Source organism: Macaca fascicularis, chromosome 5 (assembly GCF_037993035.2).
Source record: "Macaca fascicularis isolate 582-1 chromosome 5, T2T-MFA8v1.1".
NCBI classification, from domain to species: domain Eukaryota; kingdom Metazoa; phylum Chordata; class Mammalia; order Primates; family Cercopithecidae; genus Macaca; species Macaca fascicularis.
This window is the reverse complement of record NC_088379.1, coordinates 7,556,988-7,574,546: the sequence shown is the minus strand read 5'-3', so window position 1 is coordinate 7,574,546 and position 17,559 is coordinate 7,556,988. Positions and strand designations below refer to the sequence as shown.

The 17,559-nt window shown below is 41.4% G+C and overlaps 2 protein-coding genes across 2 annotated transcripts in view; one reads left to right on the top strand and one right to left on the bottom strand.

The window, feature by feature from the left end:
• Positions 1–3,119: 3,119 nt before the first annotated feature.
• EVC2 (EvC ciliary complex subunit 2) overlaps positions 3,120–17,559 on the bottom strand; it is a 188,209-nt gene continuing 173,769 nt past the window's right edge. Inside the window, exons 25-27 of the transcript XR_012434648.1 lie at positions 15,556–15,705; positions 5,580–5,732; positions 3,120–3,175 (exon numbers count right to left, since the gene is read on the bottom strand). The gene's annotated coding sequence lies outside the window, so the exon portion shown is untranslated. The remainder of the gene's footprint in view (positions 3,176–5,579; positions 5,733–15,555; positions 15,706–17,559) is intronic.
• On the top strand, positions 5,468–6,465 carry LOC102121367 (uncharacterized protein encoded by LINC01587). Its single transcript, XM_005554452.4, is given in 3 exon segments — positions 5,468–5,532; positions 5,534–5,628; positions 6,347–6,465. Coding segments are annotated over 3 exon segments (279 nt in total).

Genomic DNA, 17,559 nt, shown 5'->3' with positions numbered 1-17,559 from the left:
GTGGGAGGGGGGTCCCTGGCAAAATTCCAACTGGCCTGTGCACTGGGAACGTGCACTGGGGTGAAGCCAGAGAAGTTCACACAGTTTGCAGCCCAGAGGAGCCTGGCCCCTCCTCTTCCTGTGTGGGGACCTGGGATTCAAGGTGCGAGGTGGGAAGCACACTAGAGGAAGTCTGGCCTTACAGAGAGTCCCTGTTCCCCCCTTTATTTCCTTTTCACCCAATAAATCCCTGCACTGTGCACCCTTCAATTTGTCTGCAAGCTTATATTTTCGCGGTCACGTGGTGAGAACCCCTGCCTTTAGCTGAACTAAGGGAAAGGCCTGCAACATGGTCACCGCATTTTTACCAAAGGTAATCAACATAAAACTGATTTGTTAGTCAAATAATGTAGTCTCATTAAACTTGGCCTGATTATTTACATAAGTGCAGCAAAGAATAGCGATGGATTATTTAGACTTTTTTAAAAGTCTACTTTGCTGGAATCTCAGATTGTACCTTTAAAAGCCTCTAAAGGCCAGGAAACCAAGCCAAGGACTTAGCATTAGACTTCATCTGGGATACCTATAGATTTAGTGAATTCCTCTCTTCTTGAAGTTCCCAAAATATCCTGAGGGTTTGGGGCCTGTCAGAAAGTGACATTCCTTACTCAGCTATAAAGCCAAGAGCCTTTTTTTTTTTTCTGTAAAGAGGAATATGTTTGAATATATTTTGCTACATCAAAATAATAGCAAAAAATATAATATTGTGCAAAAGAAGTAGGAACACTTATTTTCATTGGCTTGGAAAGCTGTATATTATTGTATTAGCTTTTTATTCTTGTGTAACAAATTACCACAAATTTAGAAACATAAAATAACACCTAATCATCAGCCCATGTCTCTGTAGCTCAGACATCTGGCATGGCCTTTTTAAGCCAGGTACCAGGCCAGCTTTTCCAAGAAAGCTTTATAAGCATTGGCTCCATAAAGTCAACCTTAGTTCCTTAACGTTATCTAGTCATATCTGGAAATGTGATATTCCAGTCAAAGCCTTAATAATATAACCAGTGTTTCCAATTATATCCTGTTGTAAAGAGAACAGATTCTTATTGAACTCATGTAGGCAGCCATATTGCCATGAAAATAAGAATACTCACTGACAGTTTCTAAATTTGGGGGGGGATCTGGTAGGAAAAAAAGATAAATATCTCCTTTATGTTTACTAACGTATGCCTTACTAACTTAATACATCGCTAAGAGAAAAAAAACAGAAAACTTTTGTTAAATCTGTAAAGCATAAAGAATAATCAGTGTTTCAGACAAAAGGCATAAAAATTATCTTTATCAGTTTGTTTAGTCCCATGTCATTAACTCTTATTCTGCTTGATTTTGTGATAGTACTTTCAAGAACTCATCGGTTTCTTCATTGGAGTTCTGGAAATTCTTACCCAGTCTGGCTATAGGGTCTGAAAGTTACTAGAAAACCTGTGTTTTAGAGTACTTGCAGAGGCTTTTTCTATGACTCTGTTTGAAAAAGGAGCAACTTTAGACAGTAGCTGTTTGTAAATTCCTTCAGGAAGAATCAGAATAAACAACAGCTGTCTGCGAAAAACGACAGCTCAAAATGGCCATGGTTAAGGATCTGATAAGAGTTCACTAAAACAATGATTAAATTGACAAGGAATTTGGTTATATCTATGACATACAACATTTTAACATGCTAACTAGAATCATTACTGATAATGTATTAGAACGTATAACATTTTTAGAAATTTTATATAATTTTTAGAACACTTATAATGATATACATTCATATAAATATAACATGAAGGTTAAATATCGTTTTTGACTATGTTTTCTGTATACTTTAATATATCAAATAAGCTTAATTGGTTTAATATCTCTCTTTTTATAAGGAGAGAAAACAAATCTTTTGTAATCCTCCAGATACCCATCTGGAAAATTCTAAAGTTAGCTTAAGGTCAAACAAATTTAATTTGGGAAGTTTTCGAAAATATCAAAAAGTTAAAATTATTAATTAAAACACGATCATAGATCATGAAATAACACCAAAGTGACAAAAGATTTCAAAGGCAAATACAGAAAGTTATATCATCATTAAAAAAAAAAAAAAACTTTAGCTTTGTTAATATTGAGAACACTTAGTTTACTTAAGTAATCAAAGACAATAAAGACAATATGAAGGAGAGGAAATTATTTTAATTAAACATGAAATCTTTGTTTTCTAGGCAAATTACTTCAAGCATAAAGAAAAACACTTTGGCCAGGCGCAGTGGCTCACACCTGTAATCCTAGCAGTTTGGGAGGCCAAGGCAGGTAGATCATGTGAGGTTAGGAGTTCGAGACCACCCTGGCCCAACATGGTGAAACCCCGTCTCTACTAAAAATACAAAAATTAACTGGGCAGGGTGGTGCATGCCTATAATCCCAGCTACTCAAGAGGCTGAGGCAGGAGAATTGTTTGAACCCAGGAAGTGGAGGTTGCAGTGAACAGAGATCACACCACTGCACTCCAGCCTGGGTGACAGAGTAAGACTATGTCTCAAAAACAAACAAACAAAAAAAAAGAAAAGAAAAAGAAAAAGGAAAACATTTCAATAAATCTCTTATCAAGAGCAGATCAGTGCTCAAAAAAAATTTTGTCCTTATAATTGAGAAGACAAAATTCTAGTTTTGCATCAGTTTGCTTATGATATTAAGGGTCATTTTTAAAACATTTATAATAAATTCATTCAGTTTAGTCAGTTTGACTAGATCCTCTCTTTAGCTCTCTCTGTCTCTCTAACATTTTATATCCATCCAGTTTTTATCCTTTATTCATTGATTCATCCTGAAGCAACCTTTTGAACCTCGAAACCGACAAAATTATTCTTTTCCTCAACGATAGCAAAAAAACACAACTTTATTCCTTATAACATCTCACCTTCATTGTAGCTTTTCATATTGAGGTATTTCCTTCATGATTTCTAGCAGTTTTTGTATTAGAATTCTTAACTCTTAGTGACTTTAATTTCTAGTAAAAACTAGAAAGCCAGGAAATAAGCAATTATAAACTTCTATGGATTTGTGAATATATTATTTCATTACTCCTGAAATATATATGCTTTATTGTTGAACAATTTTTCGGTGTGGCACAGGACATATTTATTAACAGATCCAAATATCTTTTGTTATTCTGTAAAAGGAAGCCAAAAGAATAGAAGGTTAAACTTATATTCAGCAATTAATGTTTCAGTATTACATCTTATTTGGAAATGATTATGATATTCAACAAATGTCAGTCATTTAATTTAACCAAGTATAATTTTAAGGTTTTAGCTTGCAAAAAATATTTTGGAAACTAGTTTTAAGTACACATATTTTATTTTATTATTATTTAGAACTATTTATTGTCCTTTGTTCTTTTTTTTTTTTTATATGTTAAGTTCTAGGGTACATGTGCATAACGTGCAGGTTTGTTACATATGTATACTTGTGCCACGTTGGTGTGCTGCACCCATCAACTCGTCAGCACCCATCGACTTGTCATTTACATCAGGTATAACTCCCAATGCAATCTCTCCCCCCTACCCCTTCCCCGTGATAGGCCCCGGTGTGTGATGTTCCCCTTCCCGAGTCCAAGTGATCTCATTGTTCAGTTCCCACCTATGAGTGAGAACATGCAGTGTTAGGTTTTCTGTTCTTGCGATAGTTTGCTGAGAATGATGGTTTCCAGCTGCATCCATGTCCCTACAAAGGACACAAACTCATCCTTTTTTATGGCTGCATAGTATTCCATGGTGTATATGTGCCACATTTTCTTAATCTAGTCTGTCAAGTACACATATTTTATAAAACGTAACCATTGTTGAAAGGGTCATTTATAAACTTTTGCCCTGTTTACATTTATTAAGTCTACTTGGTTTTAACAATTATGTCTGAATTGTTAATTAAGACTTCATGAGACATTAAACAAAGCTAGTCATTGTCTTATTTTCTTATAGACAAATCAGCCAAGTCACAAAAAAAAAAAAAAAAAAAAAAAAAAAACAGAAACAAAGACAAAGGTACAACATATGGCTCTTTTCAATTTTTTAAATTGTCATGTTTTTCATATATCAAGCAACTTATTATTTATTATTTTGTTCTTAGGTTGAATTTATAATTTTACACTCTGAAACATACACAAGCTTTTAGATTAGTAAGTCCAGGTAGAAGAAGTTGTGTGTGCGCATTGTATTTAATGTTGACAATGCAGCAAACGTGCCTGGTTTAATTAAATCAACAAACTTTAAGTAGGTTTTTATTTACCAAAGATTATCTAAAACCACATGAACTTGAAAAACACTTAGGTTAGTTTCTCTTTTTCTGAGATAATAATTTATATAAGTTTTTTTTTTCTTTTAAGCCAAATCTTCACATTTATACCAACAGGACAGTTGTTTAGGATGAGGGTTCTCTTAAAAAAATACTTTTAGATACAAAAGTCCAAATCTTCAAAGGTATACTTACTTCAATTTTCACTCAAAACTGATCATCCTTTTATGGTTTAATCATGGACAAAAGAGGCATCCATAAAGAGGGTACAAAAATCCCACCCCCCCAGATTCAAAGTTTCCTCCAAGGATACCTAAGAAAGTAAAGACCCTCATTGTTAACAGGGCAACAAAGGCTGAGACGATTATGACAAACTCTCCTGAGAGCTGGCGCAGTCATACAAAGAGACACTTTGTGTTTCAGAATCCTGGAGAGCTGGCTAACTGCTGAGCAGAAGCCCAACAGCTCGGGCCCCAGGCTGATAGAAACCAAAGAGCATGTTTCCACTGATGACAAAGCCACGCTCTTATGACTTCAAAGAAGATGCAGGAGAGTCTGATGCAGGACAGGTGAACCTCAAAATTGGGGATCAACCTGAGAGGGTTCTTGACTTCACCCAGGAAAGAATTCAAGGGTGAGCCAGTGGTGAGAGAAAGCAACGTTTATTGAACCAGGCTGCTACTGGCAGAGCAGGGCTAACCCATAAGCAGCGTGCCCAGAGTCAGCAATGTATAAGCTGTTGGCAGGTGTATTTAAACCCACTTTTAATTATATGCTAATTAAGAGGCAGATTATTCAGAACATTCTGGAAAAGCGGCAGAGAGCTTCCAGAACCATATACAGTAACTTGTGGGCCATTGCTATGGCCCGTTGCCATGGCATGTGTAAACTGTCATGGCACCCATGGGAATGTCTTTATGCTAATGAGTAGTGAGGGCAACTAGAGGTCACTTTCATGGCCATCTGCTTATTTTGGCTGGCTTCTTCACTGCCTTCTGTTTCAACCATATCCTTTCAACCAGATCAGCGGGGTCATGACCAGAAAACAAGCCCTGCCAGCCTCCTACCTCAAATCTAATTAATTATAATTTTTCTCCTTATGACAACCCACACAAAAAAGACAGAGATAAGAAAAACAAGGACTTCCTGGGAGGCTGTGGATCAATTACCAATGGACACCCAGAAGCAAATTCACAAGACTCACAATTCAAAGAACCAATTTTTAACAAATTTTTTCCCTGTCAGTTGAATTTGGGCAGGAAGGAACATGCAAAAATTTTTACCTTCTTCTTTCAACTGGACGCTACGGACAGAAATCCAGGAGAGCTGACCTTGATAAGAATTGCTACTTTCTTCTATCGTTTATTAGGCCCCTCAGGATCCCATTTGCAGGCTCCACAGTGAATCGGAAGGTGCTCAGCCTTTTAGGACAGAAACTGTTGGGACAGAAGAATATTCCTTCACCCTTTTAGGGTCCCAGGTGGGTCCAAGAATTAAATTGACATAACATAGATTAACAGGAGCAAAGCACAATACAAGTTTTACATAGCATAGGAGCCTCATAAAGAAATAAAGACCCAAAGAAGCTGTCAGAGTCAGTTAATTCTATACCAGATTTGACAAAGAATTATGAACTGTAAACATGTGATCAGGCAAAAGGTCTTGGGCTAGGGTGGTTAACTGGATAGAGAAGTAGCCAGCACGACAAGAGTTAGTTGAACAAGGCTTGTTTGTACAGAATTCATTCCACTTCAACTTTCTTGTCCCTGATGATAAGAACCTTGCTTTTTCTCTAGTGTAGGGATGACATCTTTCACACGGGAATTTCATCTTCTGCTTTTAAGAAAATGAAGTTCAGACTGATCTCCTTGCACCTGCTGTTTTTCAAGTGCCTTTAACTGAATAGTCAACCTACCAAAATAGCATATTTTAGCCCCTTCGGGAATGTTGATTTTGTTTATTTTCATGCATTGCTTTTATAATTATAAAAGCTCATTTTATAATTATATAAAAGGAGACCTGGGAACACCAGCCTTCTTCCCTCCACATATAGGAACTGCAGACGCTGCAGATAAAACAGAGCCAGAATGCTTTGCTGCCAGCTGGAACTTTGACCCAAACCCCAGTGCGACAGTCTCCAGTGCTCACTCAACTGGAATGCATCAATGAAGGTCACTTTCTGTCCAGATCATGGAGTCTGCATGAAAAGAATCAATGCAATCCTATTTTTTTTTTTTTTTTTTACTGCGCTCTCTCAATTCTTAAAGAAAAACATAGCAGACTCTGAGGGTGCCCAGCTCAGACCCCCCTCTGAAGCCTTTTACTAGCCCTGTGCATCCAGCCCAGCTCCTGCATGCCCTGATGCTAAGAAAAACAAGGACTTCCTGGGAGGCTGTGGATCAATTACCAATGGACATCCAGAAGCAAATTCATAAGACTCACAATTCAAAGAACCAATTTTTAACAATTTTTTTCCCTGTCAGTGAGCACTGAGGACTTCCCTGGAGAGCTGGAACAACTTGGCAACTCACTCTCAGCCCTTCCCATCCCCCCTAACCCACAGCCAGTGACCACCAGTGTGGGAATACAAAAGCCCAGCACCTGTGCCTTGGAGAGGACAAACCCTGAGATATCATCTCTGCTTCAGCACACCACTTAAGACCAAGATGAGGCTGGGGTGTCACCCAAGATGATACACTTGTTGAGTCTCTTCTCCTCCCCTATTCGTCCTCCACCCTCCACTGCCTCACTGGTACATCTTGGGAGCACTTCCTCGACAAATCCTTTGCATTGAATCCTTGGCTCAGGCTCTGCTTTCTGGGAGAATATGACCTACTGGGGACAACAGTAATGGTGAATACAGTGGGAAACCAAACAAAGCAGACTTTGACTTCATGAAGCTAATGGGGAGGAATAACTACCATTTCACTGATTGGATGCTTGGCACAGAAGGAGGGGTGAGTACCTATATTCATAGATGAATTCTGTCAGCCAAGGTGGGGGAGTTGCTTCAGCCATCCTCTTTGGTGCTCATTCTAAGTATGCTGTTTCCAGCATACCAGCTTCTCAAAGGCACTGTGCTGCCTTCAGACACAAGGCTTCCGGAGAGTGTGTCCACATTTAATGGGAGGTGGAGAGCCAACCTTAGCCTTTGTGCCAAGTCTCCTGAGAACACACATGCAGAGCCTGCTCCCAGTTGGACAAAGGTCCAATTCCCTTTGTCTTCCCCTTAGAAGGCAGCCTCCTGAGACTCTGCCTTGAAGAAGTAGGATTGTGTCTGATGCATTTATGTTTGTGGGGTTTTATGTGTTTTCTTTTTATCTTCCCTAGGAAAAAAGAACTGAGCATCGGCAGAAAGCTGAGGATGACAAGCGTAGGGGATGAAAGGCTGCCTTTCCCCCCCACTTCTGAGCTTTTCTGACAGCTCCCAGCTGGGAGAGACCAACACGATGAAAAGACAAAGAATACTGGAGAAGAGAAGGGGTGGGCAGAGCCACAACCTCATCCTCCCAGTGGTTCCTCTTGAGTCTGATTTGACAAGATGCCTTCCCACCCAGGTGACCCCGTGGGAACGTGCCAGTACCTCACCCCACGACCTCACTGAGTCCTCACGACAAATCCAGGGTGCAGTTTTTTTCCCCATTTGGAAATTACAAAGTGAAATGCAGGAAAGTTAAAGAGCTTGCCTGAGGTTGCTTAGATAACAAAAGAATATGGATTAGAACCCAGACCTACCCAGCTCAACAACTGAGTCCTTTTTTACTGGATTACACCTATCTCATGGGCATAATTTTATCTAGTCTCTCTCTATTCCACTGTTTAAGATAAATCCTGTGAGGGTTAAATGAGATCATGCATGTTCAGTACTTAGCCTGGAGGTTGGTGTGAGATAAGCACTCTATAAATACTACCTAGCTTTGTTATTGCTATTGATGGTGTTGCTGCTGTTTTTGTTATTGTTACTGCTGCTGCTGCTACTGCTGTTGCTATTTTTGCTGCTGTTGCTGCGGATTATGTTGCTGCTGTTTTTGCTGTTGCTGATGACAATGTTTTCACTACTGTTCTTATTATTGTTAATACCACTGTTGTTGCCATTTTGTGGCAGCTGTTGCTGCTGATGTGCTGCTACTGTTGCTGTGATGATGCTGTTGACATTGTCACTGTGGATGTTGCAGTGATGCTGTTGACAGTGTTACTGTGGATGTTGTAGTGATGCTATTGACACTGTTACTGTGGATGTTGTGATGATACTGTTGATACTTTTACTGTGGGTGTTGTGATGATGGTGTTGATGATGTTTCTCTGGATACTGTTATGTTGCTGTTGATGTTGTTACTATGGAAGTAGTGATGATGCTCTAGACACCGTTTCTGTAGATGTTGTGATGATGCTGTTGGCATTGTTACTGTGGGTGTTGTGATGATGCTGTTGACACCACTACTGTGGATGTTGTGATGATGCTGTTGATGCTTTACTGTGGATGTTGTGATGGTGCTGTTGACACTGTTACTGTGGATGTTGTGATGATGTTAATGTTGTTACTATGGGTATTGTGATGATGCTGTTGACACTATTACTGTGGGTGTTGTGATGATGCTGTTGATGTTGTTTCTCTGGATTTGCTGTTGATGTTACTATGGAAGTAGTGATGATGCTCTAGACACTGTTTCTGTAGACGTTGTGATGATGCTGTTGGCATTGTTACTGTGGGTGTTGTGATGATGTTGTTGATGCTGTACTATGGATGTTGTAATGGTGCTGTTGCCACTGTTACTGTGGATGTTGTGATGATGCTGTTGATGCTTTACTGTGGATGTTGTAACGGTGCTGTTGAGGCTGTTACTGTGGATGTTGTGATGATGTTGTTAACACTGTTACTATGGATGTTGTGATCATGCTGTTAACACTATTACTGTGGATGCTGTGATGGTGGTGTTGACACTGTTACTGTGGATGTTGTGATAATGCTAATGTTGTTACTATGGGTGTTGTGATGATGCTGTTGACACTTACTGTGGGCGTTGTGATGACGCTGTTGATATTGTTTCTCTGGATACTGTTATGTTGCTATTGATGTTGTTACTGTGCAAGTAGTGATGATGCTCTGGTGATGCTCTAGTGATGATGTTTCTGTAGATGTTGTGATGCTGTTGGCATTGTTACTGTGGGTGTTGTTATGATGCCATTGACATTACTATGGGTGTTGTGATGATGCTGTCGACACTGCTACTGTGGATGTTGTGATGATGCTGTTGGCATTTTACTGTTAATGTTCTTGCTGATGTGGTTGACAGTACTATTGTTGCTATTTTTATTCTTGTTGCTGAGATGTTATTCTATTATTATTGTTGCTGCTGTTGGTACTACTGCTGTGCTGCTATTGTTGATGTGATAATGTTGTTGATGTTATTAATGTTGATGTTGTTGTTGATGATGTTGTTAATATACCCATCCAGAATCACTGCTTTTGTTACACACTTCCAAACCAAATTTAATTTAGGCATAACTTACTAGTCATACAAGGATATATGTATAGCTTACCCCTCATGTTTCCACAGAGGCCAAGAATTTCCATTCCACTCTCCGGGAGAGATTCTGAGAGCCATCTGTAGCCTCTCTTTGCCTCCTCGCTGAATGGGGCATGCTCCTCTCAGCCATTCCTTTCAGAAACCTATGCTGGTCAGTGGTACATATGACTGGCAGAATGAGTCTACCTCATTCAGGGGGGAAAGTAGGAGGAAACCCATGTGGCTACCCACCTCAGGTACATGGGTCAATGCAGCCTTTTAGCGTGATATTTTCATCGCCATCTGTCTCGCTCCTGTGTCTTAATTGGTTCAAAATTAGGAGGTGAAGAAAGAGGTGCTATAGTTACCTCCAAGACACCAACAAAGTCTTCATGATATATTTCAATTCATTTCTTACCTCCCCAAAGAATCCTTTCCTTATTTCTATAACCCACAGTGGTCTCACCCACCTATGAAGTTTTATAGCAGTTTGTTATTTACTCACATGCCAATAAATATTGGGAAATATGTGAACCTGGCTAGACTGTGACCTCCTTCAGACTAAGAACATATCTTAAACATCCTCTCACTTAATGTGGTTCTAGACACATAGTAGGAGCTCAATAAATGCTTGTAAGGTGAAATACATTGGGAGCTTAATACTCAGGAATGTTCCCATGTGGCTGAGTTTTTATGTCATCTTTTGTTTTTGAATTAAAAAATATCAACTGGAAATTTGTGTTCCAGAACTTATATATGATGCATGAATGAATGCCCTTGATGGTACAGAAATGGGAAGAACTGATTCAGTTCCTTACGTTGTTTTGTTTTGTTTTTTGCGTTTTTTTTCTTTTTCTTTTTTTTTTTTTTTTTTTTTTTTTTTGAGGCGGAGTCTCGCTATTGTCACCCAGGCTGAAGTGCAGTGGCGTGATCTTGGCTCACTGCAAACTCCACCTCTTGGTTCAAGCAATTCTCCTGCCTCAGCCTCCTGAGTAGCTGGGATTACAGGTGCCCACCACCACGTCTGGCTAACTTTTTTACTTTTAGTAGAGATGGGGTTTTGCCATGTTGACCAGGCTGGTCTCGAACTCCCGACCTCAGGTGATCAGCCCGCCTCGGCCTCCCAAAGTGTTGGGATTACAGGTGTGAGCCACCATGCCTGGCCAGTTCTTTAGTTTCTAAGGTCCATCAGTTGGTATTAACTTCTTGTCATTACATGCAATTCAATAAAAGCATAAGTCCTTACCTGTAGGGGCACTGGGATGGATGCCAGGCTTCCAAAATTGAGCATAAAATCCCAAGGGGTTTCAAGGTAGGCCACTCTCCAATGCTTCCTTTTACAACAGACATTGTGCCAGCAGGCATGGGGCCTAAGGAGGATCCCATGAACCTTCCCACAGAATCGAGTGTGTGGCTTCATATGATACTTACCCCTCATCTCTCTAGGATAGTTGTTTATTAATTATTGTATCTATTTCATGTGTACAGCATGATGTTCTGATACACATGGTGAAATAACAACTACAGTCAAGCAAATTAACATCTCAATCTCCTCACATAGTTACTGTGTGTGTGTGTGTGTGTGTGTGTGTGTGTGTGTGTGTGTGGTAAGAACACATAAAATCCAGTCTCTTAGCAAACGTTCAGCATACAACACAGTATTATGAACTACAGTCCTCCTACTGTGCATTAGGTTAGACTTATTCATCCTACATGACTGCAAGTTTGTACCCTCTGACCTAGAATCTCTAGGATTTTTCAATTCCTGAATTTGCCAGCAAATTTCAGCTGATTGAGGTTACCAGACAGCTGACTACCTCCTAAGGTAAATTATTGTTTCCCAAGTATTTTAGGCTTTTTGTAGGTCTGGGTTCAATTCATACTTATCTGGTGAATAAGATTTCAGTAATTTACAAATAAATATTGTGTTAATAGTACCATCTAACAGGTGCCGAGAACTTGGTGTGAGCTGCACTCACCTAGCAAGCTACTAACATGCTGAGCAGTTTCATGGATTTTCTCCATCCTTATGTCCTGATAGTAAAGACCAGTGCATCTCTAGCCTTCAGCACTCATGGGCACTAAAGGATTTAATTCTCACAGTAACCCTCTGAGGGTGGCACTGTTACTACCCTCCCAACTTTGCAGAGGAGCCTGGAGCACGCAGGGGTTCAGTTATGTGCCCAAGGCCAGGAGCCAATGAGGGAGTGGGGACTCACATCAGCTGGCTCTGGAGGTATCACCAGTGACAAGCAAACTGAGTCCCAGGTTCACTGAGGCATGAAAAGACTTCTCTTGTATTACTCAGGGTGCTCCAGGGAAACAGAACCAATAGAATGTGTATATATGGTCCTCTCTTGGTTTCAGGAGATTGGTTCCAGGACCCCTCGCAGATACAATAAAATGGTGTGGTATTTGCCTGTAACCTACAGCACATCCTCCTATGTACTTTAAGTCAGGGGTCCTCAACCCCTGGGCCACAAACCTATCTGGCCTATGGCCTGTTAGGAACCGGGCCATACAATAGGAGGTGAGTGAGGTGAGTGCTGGGTGAGTGTGTGAAGCTTTATCTGTATTGACAGCCACTCTCCATCACTTACTTGCATTACTGTCTGAACTCTGCCTCCTGTCAGATCAGTGGTGGCATTAGATTATGTTAGGAGCACAAACCCTATTGTGGACTGCACATGTGAGGGATCTAGGTTGCATGCTGCTTTTGAAATTCTAATGCCTGATAATCTGTCACTGTCTCCCATCACCTCCAAATGGGACCATCTAGTTGCAGGAAAACAAGCTTGGAGCTCCCACCGATGCTACATTATGGTGAGATGTATAATTATTTCATTATACATTACAATGTAATCATAATAGAAATAAAGTGCACAATAAATATAATGGTTTGAATCATCCTAAAACCACCCCCTCCTGCCAGTTCATGGAAAAATTGTCTTCCATGCAACTGGTCCCTGGTGCCGAAAAGGTTGAGGACCACTGCTTTAAGTCATCTGTAGTTTACCTATAATACATAATACAATGTAAATGCTATATAAGTAGTTGTTAAATGTATTGTCTGGGGAATCATGACAAGGAAAAATCTGTACACAACTTTCACGGGTCTAACTAAATTTTTGATCTGCAGTTGGTTGAATCCACAGATGCGGAACCATGGATACAGAGGGCCACCGGTATGTTGATAGAGATTTACTTTAAGGAGGCTGGGAAGTCCAAAATTTGCAGGATAGGCAGGAAGGCTGGAGACCCAGAGGAGAGCTGAGGCTACAGCTCCAGCCTAAAGGCCATCTGTGGGCAGAAAATTCCACTTGCTCAGGGGAGGTCAGTCTTTTCTGCTGTTCAGGCTTTCAACTGACTGGACGAGGCCCATCCACATTACGGAAGGCAACTTGCTCTACTCCAGTCCACCTACTTAGATGTCAATCTCATCCAAAAACACCCTCACAGAAGCACCTAGAATCATGTTTGACCATATCTCTGGGCACTATGACTCAGCCAAGTTGACTCATAAAATTAACCAGCACACCCAATATCACACAGATATAAAAGACCCAGGACTCAGGCCCTTGCAGTGTGACTGAGCCCGCATGTTCTTACACACAGGACTTGGAGCCTCTGTTTTCATCAGCTCTGCAGCCCACCCCGTCTGCCAGCAAGCAGAGGTCAGTTGTGTCCTTCCTTCTAAAGCTGACTGTCCTTGTCCTCTCCCCAGCAGCTGCCTAAGTGTGGCCTCTGCACTAACCATCTAGCAGAGAGAGCTTAGCTGCTGATACTTACTGGCTTTAAGACTTCGTCAAGCACAGCCCTCAGATGTTCAAGGTGAAGAGCACTGACTGAATCTGTTTCCGGGGCTGCTTGTCTTGGGTAGGAAGCCAAGCGTAAGAGCTGAGCAGGGATGGGACCAGAGATGGCCAGCACCGGCAGGCAGCATGCTGGAATCTAATGCCTGAGTCTCACTCCATACTCAGTACCCTGATATCAGGAAGAGACTCTGACTATCCACTGCAAGGAAGAGGAATAAAGGAACCAAACCTTGTCCACTCATTCATTCAGCCGATCTGCCCACCCTGTGCCTGCATTCTAGATGCTAGAACATTATCACTGACAAAACAGAAATCGTTTCTCATGGAGCCATCATTGTGGTGGAGGGAGACAGACAATAAACCAGCAAATAAGCAAATGACAGTACGTGACAGGCTGATGAGTGCTAAGGGGAGAAATCAATGAGGGAAAGGGACAGGGGTTGGGGAGGAGGTGGGGTTGCAATTTTCAATAGGGCAACTAGTGAAGGTCTCGCTGAGATGGTAATGCTTGAATGAAAACTTGAAAGCCACATGGGTGTTGGAGGAAGAGCATTCCAGAGAGAGAAAGCACCAAGTGCAAAGGCCCGGAGGCAGCCACGTTCCTGGCTGCTCAAGGAACAGCAAGGGCAGAAGTGGCTGGAGCAGAGCCAGTGGGGGATGGAGTGGGAGAAGAGGTCAGGCAAGGAATGGGTCCAGTTGGATGGCTTTACAGGGCAAAGAAAGGAACCTGGCTTTTTCTCTGCCCGGGATGGGAAGCCCTTAAAAGGCTTTGAGCAGAGGAAAGACATGGTCTGGTTTCCATGTTCCAAGGACTGGAGAGATTAAGATGCTTGTCTCATGCCTTGCAGCCAGTAAGGGGTAGAAGAGCAAGCCAGTACATCTAGCTGTGAACGAGAGCTTGTTCCCCTGCACCACCCCTGTATCTGCCAGAGTTCGTCTGCTGGAGTCCATATTGCTGCTAAGAAAGCTCACTGCCACAGTCATGTGAGAAATAAAACAGGGCATGGGGGAAAGAGGGGTGGGTGTGTGCTAATTCAGGTAAGGGGACAAGTCCCAAAGGCCTACTGGAGGAGGTGATATTTGAGCTGAAACCTGAATGGTAGAAATCAGCCAAGGAAATACACAGAGAGCAAAGTGTTTGGAAATAGATGGTGCAAAGGTCCTGAGGCAGGACTCCGCTCAGAGTCCTGGGAGAGCAAAGAGAAGACAAATGTGGCAGAACTGCGATGAGCAAGGGGTAGATGAGGTCACAGCGGGAGCCAGGAGGCATATCCTTCACGGTCTTATAGGCTCTGGTAAGGAATTTGGATTTTATTCTTCAGGGCAATGAGGTGGCACTAGAAGATTTTAAGCAGGGAGTGATTTACATTTTTAAAAAAGATCAGCCTGGCTGCTCTGTGGAGAAAAGACTGGGAAAGGGCTTACAGGCTGCATGATCGGCACCTCGCTTTTTTGTTTGAAAAATGACACTGATTTTAGAGAGTTGCTGCATGAAGCTGTGAGAGAATGACATGAAATGTTAACTCATTGAAGGGTGGGAATTTGTGGGTCCTATTCACTGCCACATCCCCGATTCTGCAGCAGTGCCCACAGCAGATGCTCCAGCAACTATTGGTTGAGTGAGTGAGTGGATGGATGGATGGATGGATGGATGGATGGATGGATGGATGGATAGATGAAAATGGAGGCATCATATAAAGGTGAGAGTCTGGGATGTTTCCATGACCATCAAAAGGTAAAGCACTGCCCGATAGAAACTTCATCACAGCAGTGGGAACTAAAGGGTTAATGTGACCTCTGAGGATTTTTCTTCCAGAGGATTCTGATGCAGGGCTAACAAATTTCCTGTGACCTTGTTAGGGGAAAATAATCAGACCCTGCTAATGTATCACATTAACATGTTTGGACTTCCTGTTCAGAAACCTCAAACATCTCACCTCCATGTGGTCCGCAGAAAATTATTTTTTAGATGCAATTGCGTTGAGTGATGGAGGCTTTGTGGCCTCTAATATCCCCACCGGTGGAAGAGTTCTGACATCCTGGTTTTTCCTCTGCAGTTCACAGTGGTCTGGCACTTAGCATAGCGTCTGGTGCAAAAAAGAAAAAAAGCTAGATTCCTATTTGAATGAACAAAGGAAATGGTTAATGGCCATAACACAAGGGTTTTCTCTCATCTCTGTTTTCTAGGGAAAAGAGGAGAATTTTAAAAAATTTATCTCCCTTTTCTTTTTGTCGGCTGTGAAGAAGCTGCAAGTTTCAAATACGTCAGCTTCCCGGTGAGCCTTAAGTGACGGGCAACAGGCAGAGGTTCCCTCAATACCAGTTTAAAGACATTAAGGACCCCCCGTCCAGACTTCTCAAAGAATACCATATCCAGGATGAATGTTCAAATCCCCTGGCTGGTCACCTGCAGTGAGGACCGCCCATTGCCATTTCCAGTGAGCACAGACATCTCAGCTCCCAGTGCCGACTGGGAGGCTGGACCCCAGAACCTCTGCCCTGCTGCCCTCTCTGAAAGTAACCTCGCTGTAATCGATACCAGAAAGTGGATTTGTCAATGTGCGTGCCTCATCCAATTATTTTTCTCTTCCAAATCAAGGTTTTATGTGAGTGCATCTGATTCATGAGGCCCAACTCACCTATCTGTCCTGAATGTCGAGGGAAACTGAGAAAGTGAGCTTCTGCTTTAGGGAGGCATGTATGGTCTCAGTCAGCTCGGACTGCTATAACAAATTATTATAGACTGGGTGGCTGAGACAACAGACAGTTATTTCACACAGTTATGGAGACTGCAAGGCCAAGATCAGGGTGCAGCATGGTCCTTGGCGTGTGCATGCAGAGAGAGAGAGATTGAGAGAGAGAGAGAGAGACAGAGAATCTCCTGCTCTTCGTCTTTCTTTACGGGCACTAATCCCACCATGGGGGCCCCACCCTCATAACCTCATCTAAACCTAATTACCTCCCAAAGCCCTACCTCAAAATACCATCACATTAGGAGCTAGGGCTTTAACATATACATTTTGGGGGAGGAGGACAGAGTCATTCAGTCCAGAGCGAAATCATAAGGAGGGATATTTTCCAAATATAGGCCGGATATTCCAAAAACAAAGTAGCCCCAAAGATGTTCATACCCACTGCAGCCTTTCTCTTCTACATCTGTCTCTTACACAGTGCCTGGCACATAGCAGATGCTCAGCAAGTAACAGCACCTCCTTTCCCTTGCTATGCTTCCCTGTTTAGCCTCTGCCCATCTCTACCTACAGGCCTGTCTGCTTGGGTTCCTGTGCTTGGAATTTTTTCCCATGGACCCTTTCACTACAACCAGCACTTTAAAAGAAAGAACAATTGAATACAACAAGCAAGGTTCACCATATCCAGCTTTAGCACCAATTTTAAACATAGACCCATGCAAATATACAATGCAAATATATTTCTAAGATATTATTCTCTAAAAAATGTGGGTATTGACAATCTACCTATTATATCAGAACCTAGTGCCCCTCACCCAGGAGAAGTTTAAAGAGCTTATTTGTATTACTTGGTTTCCACCTATTACTCGGTTTCCACATTAGGTGGAAGACATTATTTATGTCTTTTGTTTTGTAAGAAATATATTTAATAATTTAGAAGCAATAAGGGAAAATATTTTTACATAAAAATTTAAAAACATTTGCATGACAAAAAACACAAAAATTAAAATGACAAACATTACACTGGAGAAATATTTTTAATTTAAATCATAATACATTAAAAAAGAGTTATTATTCCTAACATACAAATCTCTGTAGCGTTTCCCAAAGCCTCAGGAGAAAGAAAAACCCTGGAGAAAAATAAGCTAAGAAGTGAATAGACAATTCAGAGAAAAAGAAAAAGCATATTAATTGTATGAGAAGATGATAACCTTGTCATCTGAGAAAGGTAAATTAAAACTAGTCTAAGAT